Here is a 13,101-nt window from a genome sequence, read left to right on the forward strand (position 1 = left end):
CTCAAGATCATGCGGGACATGTCTTCCAGGTCTGTGGGGGTTCGATGCCCGGGACAGAGAGAGGAAAGGAGACCCAGGGGAGGGGGAGGGAGGAAAAGAAAAGAGAAATGCACATCAGAATTTTGGGGATTCGTGATGAAAATCTTGGAATACGCAGAGATGGCAAAATTGACGGCGCTGATACAAATCTAGACTCCTTTAAAGACCGGGAACCCTTTTCTAGTCTATAAAATTTTATTTGCCAAAGGCAAGGATAACAGAGGGGTTTGAAGTGCAAGAAAATAGCAGAATATATTAAAAAAACATGTCAGAGAGGGTGAAATTAGGTAAGGCGGAACCTTAAAATGCAATGTTTGTAATTTGAGTTACAAACATCAGTGTCGGGTGAGCAGGAAGACAACTAGTTTAGTTGAATTAGAATGTAATTGCTGAGTAACAAACATAACTTTCTAGATTGGAAAAAGATAAAATACTGTTACCAAAAAAAGGGGGGGGATTTGGGGATTCAACAGACCCCACCTACCATCCTTCGAGAAGACTTTGTCATCCTGGCAGTCCTCCTTTCCGGTGTACGGATTTTCCTTATCGCAGTTCACCAGCAGAACGGCGCCCTGCCCATCTGGACCCCACGTCCACACCGCCTGGAATTGCAACACTTTCACTGCATTTCAATGGCACTTTCACCTCCAAGGAGCTCAAGGTGGCTCTCTCCCTCCTCCTTTAATCCCCACGACATCCCTGCAAGGTGGGCTAGGCTGAGAGGCAGTGACTGGGCCCAGGGTTACTCCAGCATGTTTCATGGCCGAGTCCGGGGGCCAGGGGCCAGATTTTAACCCTTGTCTCTCCTGGGTCCTAGTCCAACACTCTAACCACTACACCACCACCGCCTCTTGAGTTTAGCCAGCAGAATGGGGCAAAGGGTTTCCCCTTTTGCTTTTATCATTTGAACCAGCGCTGTGCCAATAAGATAAATTCTGTTTACCCACTGCCCGCTGGACGTTCTCCATCAGTTAACTACAACCAATCTAGAAGGCGGCTGCCAGACAGGTGACTGGGAGTGGCTGCCAGGACTGTCTAAACACTGGTCCTGAAAAACCTACATTGGCTCGCAGTAAGCTCCCCATTCAAAGTGTTGGCGTTGACCTTTAAAGCCCTAAACGGCCTCGGCCCAGTATACCTGAAGGAGCGTCTCCACCCCCATCATCCAGCCCGGACACTGAGGTCCAGCGCCGAGGGCCTTCTGGAGGTTCCCTCCCTGCAAGAAGTGAGGTTACAGGGAACCAGAAAAAGGGCCTTCTTGGTGGTGCTATCCTCCCTGTGGAACGCCCTCCCGTCAGATGTCAAGGAGATGAGTAACTATACAAAGCAGCACATTTTACACTTGCAGATTTGTGACCCAATTACTGTGGGTTCGTCAATGACTTTCTGCATGCATTGGCCTTCAATGATTTTTTTTAAAATCATTATTCTTATGGATAATTGTATCGTTTTACCTTTGAGGTTTTTCCCCCCTTCTACAACGAAGCAATGTCCATTGTGAAATAAATAAATAAATTTTAAAAATTTAATCAGTTGTCTTGGTGAGATTGACAAGCATTTTGCAGACCCTCCAAGTGTCCCTATTTTCCAGGGACAGTCCTGGATTTACAGAAGCTGTCCCGGTTTCTGATTTTATCTCGGACTGTCCCTCTTTTCCTTAGGACGTCCCTTTTTCCATCACGGAGATGTTGGAGGGTATGGAGTTATGTCACCCCAGAGCCAAGGAAATAAGGAACTATACAACCTTTAGAAGACATCTGAAGGCAGTCCTGTATATGGAAGTTTTTAAAAGATTTCATGTTTTATTATGTTAGCGTATACAGTGGTACCTCGGTTCTCGAACGTAATCCGTTCCGGAAGACCATTCAACTTCCAAAACATTCAAAAACCGAGGCGCAAAGGGTTGTCTGCCAATTCAGTTGAGAAAATTGAAAAACACACAGCGGAAGCCATTGGACTTCCGAGGCGCGTTCGAAAACGGAAGTTTTTACTTCTGGGTTTTTGGCATTCGAAACCAAAACATTTGGCAACGGAGACATCCGAAAACCGAGGTACCACTGCATTTTGGAAGCTGCCCAGAGTGGCTGAGGCTACCCAGTCAGGTGAGCAGGGTACAAATAATAAAATTGGCCTGATCAGCATGGGGTTTTTCTGAGGTTCTTCTCCTCAACTATGGCTGGGATACTCAGTGCCCCTTTTCCTTGGGAGTCAGTTTCTAAGGAAGGCTCTGGGTTGCAGTTCTGTTGGGCACAGCATTCTGCCCCGATTGACCCCAGGGTAGCAAGAGGCTCTTTCCAAGGAGCGTTGCAGCCCAGAGGGATCACTGCCTCGCCTCAGCAGGGAGCCTGGAGGAATGGAGGGCCTCTGTGCCAAAGGACGGGTGGCAGGGCAGGGCAGAGCAGAGCGGGAGGCTCCCCTTTCGTACAGAGTGTCCCAGCCTTTCCGTGGGAGCTTTTCATGGCAATTTAAATGCCTCGCAGGGCTGAGGGCTAACCCCATTTGACTCCGTCCTGCGCGCCCAACTCCCTGAGCAGCTGGTTGGAGAGGAGAGCTGTCCCGTTTCCGCAAGGCCTTGGGGACAGAAGCACACAACCGGGATCAGGCATTTGTAGGTGGGCACTAAGGAGGCAGATGCCCCAGTCCTGAAGGTTATGATATAACAAGGAAGCTGCCTTTCACCAGGTCAGACCACTGGTCCATGCATCTCAGTGGCAGCAGCTCTCCAGGATTTCAGGCAGATATCAGCGTTCAGATTTCAGAGAGGAGAGCTTAGTGTCACAAAGAAGAGCTTCAAATGATCTGCTCCCATCCTAGGAAGCCAAGGACCAGCTCTGTGCCAGGCCCAGCAAGTGACCTTAGTCCAGCCGTCACCCACCTTGGTGCCTCTCGAGCTGCGATGGACTACAACACCCATGAGCCACAAAGAGAGTGTTTCCGGTGGCACTGGATGATGGGAGTTGTGATTCAAAACAGGTGGAGAGCATCAGGCTCAGTGCTTTTTTTCTGGGGGATGCAGGGGGTGTGTAAACCCCAAAATATTTGGTGAATCTAAGTTTGGCCTCATTGAGGGGCAGTAATTCAATATGAGTAGGAAAATGAGAGTAACCCTAAACATTTCTTTAGGGGAAAAAGCACTGATCAGGCTGGTGAAGGGATTACCCCCCCCCCGGCATTTTTTTTTTTTTAATCTCTTCACCACATCTTTGCAAATCTCCATGCAAACAAAAGCAGAAAGAAATGTTCACCTTTTTGGGGTGGTTCTTCTCCACCACCCCATCGCGGTCAGCATCGACATCCAGAGAAATCTCTAGAAAAATATAAAAGTCGAGTCAGCAAACCCTTCCCACTTTGTGGGATATCCGGGACATGTCCTGAGCGCTGCAACCCCAGAGTCTGCGACTGGACCTAAAGGTCAGGGGTACCTTTACCTTTACTTAGAGAGAAAAGCCAGATATTGGGTAGTTTCCCAGTTTCCCGATCCATCTATAACAGTTCCATGCTACTTCTGTGCTCTTTCCCCTAAGATCCCCGCCTTCATGGATCTGAATGATGGCCTTATTTAACAACCTAGGAAGCTCCCTTCTGATGTGTCAGAGCTCTGGTCCACCTACCCCAGCAGTGTCTACACTGGCTGGCAGCAGCTTCTCCAGGGCTTCAGACAGGGAGTCTTTCCCCAGCTCTACCTGGAGATGCTGCTGGGGATTGAACCCAGAACCTTCTGCATGCAAAGCAGGAGCTGCACCACAGAGCTACTGCCTCCTGCTAAAAATAATGCAAGGCACTAGTCCTCAAGGAGCACGCAGAAGAGGGAGCAAGCTTGTTTTCTGCTGCTCCAGAGGGCAGGACCCAAATGGATGGATTCAAATGAGGATATTCCGACTAAACCTTGGCTGTGGAATAGACTCCCTCAGAAGGTGGTGGACTCTTCCGTTGGAGGTTTTCAAGCAGAGGTTGGAAGGCCATCTGTCATGGATGCTTCAGTTGAGATTCCTGCATTGCAGGGGGCTGGACTAGATGACCCTCAGAGATCCATTCCAACTCTACAATTCTATGATTTTAAGAGTAAGTAACAAAGCTTGCTTGTGTGTGTGTGTGTGTGTGTGTGTGTGTGTGTGTGTGTAAGACAGTCCTCACTAGCCTGATTCAAGAGTCCAGTAACATACACCCCACCCACCCATCCACCTTTCAAGGAGGGCCAACTATCCGGTTTCCCGACGGCATCCGGACCCATCATGTGAGACAACCCCGACATTGCTGGAGAGCTGTTTTCACTGCTGCCCTGGAGACCAGAGGGACAACGCTCACGGCTACGGTTTCTCTGGAGCGACGGCCACAAGAGCCAGCACAGCTGGGGTGGAAGGAGCTCCCTGCTTTCACAAAAAAGGCCAGAGCAAAATGAATGCAGCTGTACGTTGGTTTTCGAACTCCTTGCGACTCAAACATTTTGGCTCCCGAACGCCACACACCCAGAAGTGAGCGTTCCGGTTTGCAAACTTTTTTCGGAGGCTGAACGTGCTTCTGCAGCCAATCGGAATCAGCGCCTTGGTTTTCAAACGTTTTCGGAAGTCAAATGGACTTCCAGAACGGATTCCGTTCAAGAACCAAGGTACGGCTGTAGATAAAAATTGCTCCACGGCCTCCACAGCCAGCACTGGTAGGTTCTTCTAGATGCAGCCAGGAATTCCAGGGTGCCAGCTCAGAGTTGTTTTGTTTAGAAAGAGTTTAAAACCGCTTGATAAAAGCATAGCGTAAGAAAGATCCTAAAAACAGCCTGCAGGATCAGGCCAAAGGCCAATCTAACGCAGCATCCTGTTCTCACACTCGACGGCCAGATACCCCCATGGGAAGTCTGCAAACAGGACCCAAGCAGAAGGGTCCTCTGCCCTCCAGCAACTGGGATTCAGGAGAATGGCAGCCTCCCACAGTGGAAGCTTCTTAGCTCCTTGGTGGGGAGACAAAAGATTCCTCTTTGCAGAGGGCACCAAACTGGGAGGGGTAGCTAATGCCGCAGAAGACAGAATCAGGATTCAAAATGACCTTAACAGATTGGAGAACTGGGCCCAAATTAACAAAATGAATTTCAACAGGGACAAATGTAAGGTTCCGCAATTAGGCGGGAAGAACCAGAAGCACAAATATAAGATGGGGGACACCTGGCATGCCAGTAGTACATGTGAAAGGGATCTAGCTGTCTTAGTGGACCACAAGCTTAACATGACAGTATGATACAGCAGCAAAAAAAGCTTATGCTATTCTAGGTCGCATCAACAGAAGTCTACTGTCCCAATGTAATCGTACCACTCTTTTCTGCCTTGCTCAGACCACACCTGGAATACTGTGTCCAGTTCTGGGCACGGCAATTTAAGAAGGATATTGGTAAGCTGGAATGCGTGCAAAGGAGGGCAACCAAGATGATCAAGGGTCTGGAAACCAAGCCAGATGAGGAATGGTTGAAGGATCTGGGTATGTTTAGCGAGGAAAAGAGGAGACAGAGGTGACAGGATAGCCGTCTCTCAAATATCTCAACATCAAGAAGAACTTTCTGACAGCAAGACCTTTCGAAAGTGAAACGGACTGCCTTGGGAGGTTGTGGACACTCCTTCGCTGGAGGTTTCTAAGCAGAGTTTAGAAGGCCATCTGGTCCTCCCCTACTCTATCATCCTAGGGGGAAAGACAGAGAAAGAGAGGGGGAGAGCACATCTTCATACTTACCAATTCCCGTCAGGAAAATACCAGCTTGGTCAATGGGGTGGCCTCCATTCTCACCATAATAGCCCACAGTTACCTGAGGAAGGAAAGAAGGTACAATGCAGAGTTAAAAGTTTTTAAATGCCAAAGGAACAATCTGGAACTACATTGACAAGCTGGGAGATTTGCAGAGGAGGGTGACCAAGATGATGATGGTCTGGAAACCAAGCCTTATGAGGAATGGTCGAAGGAGTTGGGTATGTTTAGACTAAGGGCTGTCCCATGGAAGAGGGAACATGCTTGTTTTCTCCTGTTCTGGAGGGTAGGATCCAAACCAATAAATTCAAGTCACAATAAATGAACAACTTTCTGACACCAAGAGCTGTTCGACAGCGCAATGGCCTCCCTTGGAAGGTGGTTGATTCCCCTTCCTTGGCAGTTTTAAAGCAAAGGTTGCGTGGCCATTTGTGATTCCTGAATTGCAGGGGGTTGGACTAGATGATCCTCAGGGTTCCTTCCAACGCTACAATCTTATGAAATGGAAAAGGGATCCAAGGATACGTTGTGCCAGATAAGGGTCAGCTGCATGTTCACCGCCAGTCCTTCCGAGCTTAGAGCTCTCCAGTCTCTATGCCAGGAAAATAACTGCCAGCCTTGGTATTTTTGAGGATGAAGCTTGCATCATTAGGGGACTGGCACAAAACCACAGCCCTTGCCACACCACGGCCCCTTTAGAGACACCAAGAGTGATTTCAGTTTTGCAATCAGCTGGAAGCAGAACTGAAACAATAGATTCACATGACCCTACACTTTTGCCCCGCACAACTGCCAAGAAAAATGGCGCATGTTTACTCAGCGGCAGCTGATGCTCCCTAAAAGGTGAATTTAAACTGCAGCATTTGCATTTGCTCAGCAAAGGCCCCCATCCCTGCCTCGCCATGTGCCTGGCTGCTTGGTACCTGTCCTGATCAAGCTGTGCATTTGTAAATAAAAATCCTGCAAGTCTTGATACTTGTAGAATAACAGAATTGTAGGTTGGGAAGGGAATCCAAAGGGCCTTCTAGTCAAAGCCTTTGCAGTGCAGTAATCACAGCTAAAGAATCATAGAACTGTAGGGTTGGAAGGGACCCTGAGGGTTGTCTAGTCCAATGCAGAACCACTGCAAAATGCTGCCCCTGCTTGGAATGCAAAACTGAGCCTACCAGGAGCTCAGGGAAGCAACAAGTGTGGGAATGTCTCTTACTTTGTTGTCGTTGGCCTCGGTGCTGGGATGCGTCATCTGTATACTCAAGGTGGTCTTGGGGTCCAGAGGCCACTGCTTCCCGCCGTTGGCAGGGGCATGCTCTGATTGGCCGTCGCTGATGATTTCGACCTCAACATCATCCGAGTGCTTCACGGCGAACGCGACTGCATCAGCAGGAGCTGCTCTGTAAGGGAGCAGGCGGAAGGAGAGTGGTGATGTGAAACTGGGTGTTTGCAGGTCCGGCACAGAACCCTGAAACCCCCCCAGTCTTTGCCCCAGAGAGCCTACAATCTACATTTGCATTGACTTCATTTTCTGGTCACAGCCACAACATTGCCCAACCTTTGATTTTCCTCTTCTTCCTCTATCTTTTCCCCCAGGAAGCGCCTAGAACCCCCGGAGTCGCTTGCTGCTTGCGGTGGTGCACAACAGGAAAACTCCAGTCCTCATGGTTTTGAAGGGTGAGTCAATTTAAATAAGAAGAGAGGAAGCTGCTTTATTACTGAGCCAGCCCATCAGTCTACCTAGCACATACTGACTTCACTGAGCAGCAGAAACAGCTCTCCAGCTGGACTGGTGACTGGGAGCGGTCACCAAGACCATATAACACTGGTCCTGAAAGACCTACATTGGCTCCCAGTACATTTCTGAGCACAATTTAAAGTGTTGGTGCTGACCTTTAAAGCCCTAAACGATGGGTAAGCAAACTAAGGAACCGGGGGCCGGATCCGGCCCAATCACCTTCTAAATCTGGCCTGCAGATGGTCCGGGAATCAGCATGTTTTTACATGAGTAGAATGCATGTTTTTATTTAAAATGCATCTATGGGTTATTTGTGGGGCATAGAAATTCGTTCATTTCCGTGCCCCCGCCCCCCCCAAAAATATAGTCTGGCCCCCCACAAGCTCTGAGGAACGCCCTCCCATCAGATGTCAAGGAAATAAACAACTATCTGACTTTTAGAAGACATCTGAAGGCAGCCCTGCTTAGGGAAGTTTTTAATGTTTGATGTTTTATTGTGTTTTAAATATTCTGTTGGGAGCCACTCAGGGTGGCTGGGGAAACCCAGCCAGATGGGCAGGGTATAAATAATAAATTATTAGTTATTATTGTTGTGATTAGAGACAGAAAGTCTTTAGACCCTCTGAGGGATCAAACCTGGGACCCTTCCACCTGCAAACCAGGTGCTCTCCCACTGAGCCATGGTCTTTTCTTTAAAAATAAAGCAAGCTTCTAGTCCTCATTGTTCTGACAAAAGGCTGATTTAAACAGGAGTATAGAAAGAGACTATCGGTCCATCTCATCTAGTGTTGTCTACACTGACCGGCAGCTTTCCCCACTGCGCCTCCTTTCATCCTCCACTCGCCAGGTCTGTCAGCTGGCATGGAAGGAGCAATCCCACTCTGGGAGAACTCAACCCTTGAAAGAGAGAGCGAATTTAATCTTGCACACATGTGCTGGAAAAGACTCGAAGCCAGGAAAGCCAAAGATGTCTCTGTTAGCGGGAGAGATTTACTGCCACCACAGCTGTACGGTCCGCAGCAGACTTCGCATGATGTGCAGAGCTCCGCCTCCTTCCTCGCCCTTTCCTATATATACCTGGCGACAGTGTGAGAAACTCAGATATATAAGCTGGGTGCCGAATGGCTCCTTAAATCAGAGTTACAGTCGCCAAAACAGAATGCCTAGTTGCCATTTTTGGGGGACAGACAGCTCTAAAGTCACGTTTTTCAGTATGACTTTTTGGTTCTACATGATTGTGTTGCTAGTGTGTGAAAACAGGCAAGGATCCCCAGAAAGGCACCTCCAGATTGTGCAGACAGGCACTATCCTGGAGCCCTGGCATCTTCACTTGGTTGCAAACTGCCGATAGCCAGGTGCAAAATCTGAAGCTTCAGGTGACTCCTGAAGCTTCAAGAAAGGAAGAATACAGACTCCAGCCCTCCCAACCGCAATAGAAACTGTAATAAACAAAAATCTGCCCTTATTCCCTTATGGGGGACACAAGAGCCCTTATAGAGTCCTTTGCAGGTTCTCCATCGGTCGGAGGAAAAAACAGAGGCCAATCAGAGAATATTGAGAAGCAAAGCAGCTCGTAAGCCTGATCTTTTATTGAACTGTTGCAGCAGGGTGCTCCCCTCACAGGCAGGAGAAGGAGGAGGACCCAGAACCAAGGTGTGCCCGCCCTTATATAGACATTTTAAATTGCCCGCCCTGGAGTCCAAGACCACCCCCAGAAACACCATACCTACGTCACAGAAGGGGTGTAGTCCAAGACCACCCCCCAGATACATCATACCTACATCACAGAAGAGGCAGTCTACAACAGAAATCTGAATGCAAATCTGAGTGCGCTGTTTATCTCCTGTCTGGCGTATTACCTGTTAATGGTCACTTGATTGGATACCCTGGGGAGCCTGGCCAGTCTTTTGTAATGATAAATACTTAGTTCCTGAGCCAGGTCACAGGCTCACCCTATTCATACACAGACATACCCTTAAGACAGGATTTGTGAAGGAAAAGACAATGGGGAGGCTTTTCCATTTTCCTTCGACCTTGCAGAGAAATTTTTGAGGTCAATGTGGGAGGGACAAAATGGTCTCGGGACTTTTTCTGTGGGGTTTCAGACATGTGGTTTATATATGCAGTTATGAACATTTATTATATAGACAAGAATTTTTTTTATTTCAAAACATACACCAACAACAGAGAAATACCGTATTGGCCCGAATATAAGCCACACCCGAATATAAGCCGAACCTTTAAAATTGGAGGGGGGAGAGAAAAATAAAAAATACCCAAATATAAGCAGCTCCATTCCATGTTGCTCCTGACTGAATACTGGGGTGGGGTGGGAGCAAAGCTGCAGTGCCGGCGCCCCACACTCCTGGCTGCATACTGTAAGGTCACAAATATAAACCACGCTTTAACTTTTCACAGTTGGAATTTGGAGGGAAAGTCAGGCTTATATTCAGGCCAATACAGTAATATTGAATTTCTTATCATACCTGGGGTCCCTTCCAACTCTACAATTATATGATTCCAATAAAATATGCCAGTTACTTCTTGTGTTTCTCTTTCTCTCTCCCCCACTTCTCTTTTGGATTGCTTTGAGGGACACATTCCTTGTCCAACCGACAGCCTCTCCTTGCAAGACTCAAGATTTCAACTCTTCTTGGGCCCTGCCAAACCTGAGCTGTGATCCTCAAAGCAAGGACCCTGGCTCTGCTACAAACCAGGACAAGCTGTGTTGAACATGAACTGCCAGATGACACCGGTTTAAGAAAATACGATCTCCGAAGAATGTGATTATCATTGTTAAGCATCCTGATTTCTACACACCCCAGCCTCAGGTTTGCTTTTGTAGTGAAGCCATGGGCTTCAAGGTCAGGGGAAGTAACCTGAACCCCTTCCTCTTTTGGATCTTTGGTGGCTGGCCGACCCACCCACTTCACCCTTTTGGGAGCCATTGCATAACACCCCTAAGCTTCCCACATCTATTTTTAAATGCTGCGTCAACTAGACCCCTGACAGCGGCAGCTGGATTCTGCATTAGCAAGGGACCCGAGTGCCAGCACCAGCCCACTGCAACTCCTTGCTGGGAGGAGAGGGGCAGCTGCAGCAGTTGACACAGCAGATTGAAGCTGATAATGAGAAACCCCAGGGCAGTTGGAACCCGCAGCACGCAGCTTCCTCCTTCGTTACACCCAGGACTGACGTCCTGTCGACATGCCCCCAAAGCTCTGGGCAGTTGACATCCTAGCCCTGCTCTCTGAAAAGCAAAAAAAAAAAAAAAAAGAGATTTCAGATGCCACCCAGAATCTTCCCCAATATATCACCCATAAACGAAAGAAATCGGAGTAATTTTTTTTAAAGGATTTGCATTCATTCAACTACATTCCCAAACAGGCACCAAGACTGTATTAAAGGTGCTCTTTGCACGACCTTCGATCTGACCTATGCAATCAAAGCAGATTCTTTATGATTTGCACTCAATGCACAAACACATATAAAATGCAATTTTAAAAATGCCGGAGATGCCGCCAGAGGGAAGTGAAGCTGGGCACACTGAGCTGCAACCCTTGCCATAAAATTGAGCAAGATTCCAGTCCCCATGGTTCTGAACGCAGGGCTAACTAAGAAGCTGCTTTTCAGTGAGTCAGACTGTTGGTCCATCTAGCCCAACATTGTCTTCTCTGGCAGGCAGCGGCACTCCAGGGTTTCAGACTCAGGGGGTCTCTCTCAAGATGTGCCTGGAGATGTCAAGGATTGAACCTGGGACCATCTGCATGCAAGGAAGATGTCCTGTCCCTGAGCTACGACCATGCCCCCAGCCAGCAGAACCTACCGTATTTTTTGCACCATAACACTCACTTTTTTCCTCCTAGAAAGTTAGGGGAAATGTCTGTGCGTGTTATGGAGCGAATGCCTACGGATGGCAGGGGGATCTGCTGCAGTCGTGAGCAGAGGATCCATGGTTCCCCTTCCTTCCCTCCGTGGCTTGCTTTGACACAGCAAAGCGGGAGAGGAGCCTTCTCCTCTTATACCCCTCTTCTGCATTATTAACAGCATCCTTCTCCACCCACCCCACGCGTGTTCCTTGTCCCTTGGGTGCTTTTTCTTCCCTCCCCACTTAAAACATGGTTACAAAGCACGGATCCACATGGATCCTTAGGATTTTTGCATTGGGCTACCCCAAACTCACCACATGTCTGTGGCCACAGCATGAACCACAAAAATCATACATCCACTGTTTCGTTTAGAATATTTTTTTTCTTGTTTTCCTCCTCTAAAAACCATGTGCGTGTTATGGTCGGGTGCGTGTTATAGAGCGAAAAATACGGCAATATAGATTAAGCACAGAAGTCTGGGTGTTTTTAGTATCGGAAAGGGAGAAAATTTATCCTGCAGAGACAAGCATTCTTTAAAGCCCTCTGAATTCCACTTCCAATGGCATAACTGACTTGGCAACTTCACTGCTTAAAATACAGAGAGAGAGAGAGAGATCACACAATGGGTGACGGTGCCATCTGCAAATGCCCCTGGCAGAAAGCCTGGCATAAACGCCTCATTCGGCGAGCAGGACAATGGACAATCAGCTGCAAACAAGCATTTGCAGTGACAGGCGAGGCTTACAAAGGATTACTGGGTTCTCTCTGGATGGATGACCGTTTAAAAATACAGGCAGGCAATGGGTAAAGGGGCATCTCAATACAGCTCAGCCCCCAGAGCCAGTTTTCAAAGCAAGGGACGGGACCCCGAAACAAACAGCTAATAAAACAGACCTCTGAACATGTGCAAGCTGCCCACTATTCGTAGCCACCAATCAACCAGACTACCAGCTTCTACATCTAGGATTCAGGATGAGAGGTTACAGAGCATAGGTTTCAAGGCAACCTTGAGCCCCAATGTCTCTTCCCCAGTCTTAGAAACTCAGATATATAATCTAGGCGCCAAATGGCTCCTTAAACCAAGGTTGCAGTCGCCAAAATGGAATGTCTAGTTGCAAGTTTGGGGCGGCTCTTATTTTTTAAACGATGAACTGACTGTGATTGATTCTCAGTTAAACATCTGGCTAGTTAAGGTGACAATCTTGAGGTAGGTTAAGAACTTTGAGAAAAGTCACTTGATCCAGGGACAGTCCACATATATATTAGCCAGTTCCGACCTCTTTTTCTTAATGGTGACATGGACCATTCATAGCATAGAAATACTCTTCACAACTGTGAGCAGGGCATTGGAGTGGGGGAAATGAAGACAAGCGACAACAGTTAACTATAACGCCGTTCACTGCTCCTGCTCCAGCTGCACAGAAAAAGCATTTGGGTTCCTGAAATTCATTCTGACTGCGCAGATAAAACAGAACAGATAGAATTCTACAGGACAGAGCATTAGTGTGCGAAAACAGTCAAGATCCAAGGATCCCCAGGCATGCGCCTCCAGATGGTGGAGATGTCAGGCACCGTCCTGGCTTGGTTGCAAGTGGCTGACAGCCAGGTGCAAAATGCACCTGAGCTTCCCCACTTAGATGTAAGATAGTAATCTGAGCTTGTGCAAAATGCTTTTCTAGAGCAACTGACTGTTAAATGCTTTGAAGTCCTAGGACTGCAGGTTGCCCATCGTTGCATTAG

The 13,101-nt window shown here is 48.0% G+C and overlaps 1 protein-coding gene across 1 annotated transcript in view; it reads right to left on the minus strand.

The window, feature by feature from the left end:
• Positions 1-13,101, minus strand: part of LOC309538267 (protein-arginine deiminase type-2-like) — a 52,615-nt gene that overhangs the window by 36,223 nt on the left and 3,291 nt on the right. Inside the window, exons 2-6 of the mRNA XM_082233612.1 lie at positions 6,971-7,154; positions 5,752-5,824; positions 3,285-3,346; positions 524-641; positions 3-31 (exon numbers count right to left, since the gene is read on the minus strand). Coding sequence (XP_082089738.1) covers positions 3-31; positions 524-641; positions 3,285-3,346; positions 5,752-5,824; positions 6,971-7,154 — 466 coding nt within the window. The remainder of the gene's footprint in view (positions 1-2; positions 32-523; positions 642-3,284; positions 3,347-5,751; positions 5,825-6,970; positions 7,155-13,101) is intronic.

The sequence above is a fragment of the Podarcis vaucheri genome (genome assembly GCF_965113315.1).
Source record: "Podarcis vaucheri genome assembly, chromosome: 7".
In the NCBI taxonomy this organism is placed as follows: domain Eukaryota; kingdom Metazoa; phylum Chordata; class Lepidosauria; order Squamata; family Lacertidae; genus Podarcis; species Podarcis vaucheri.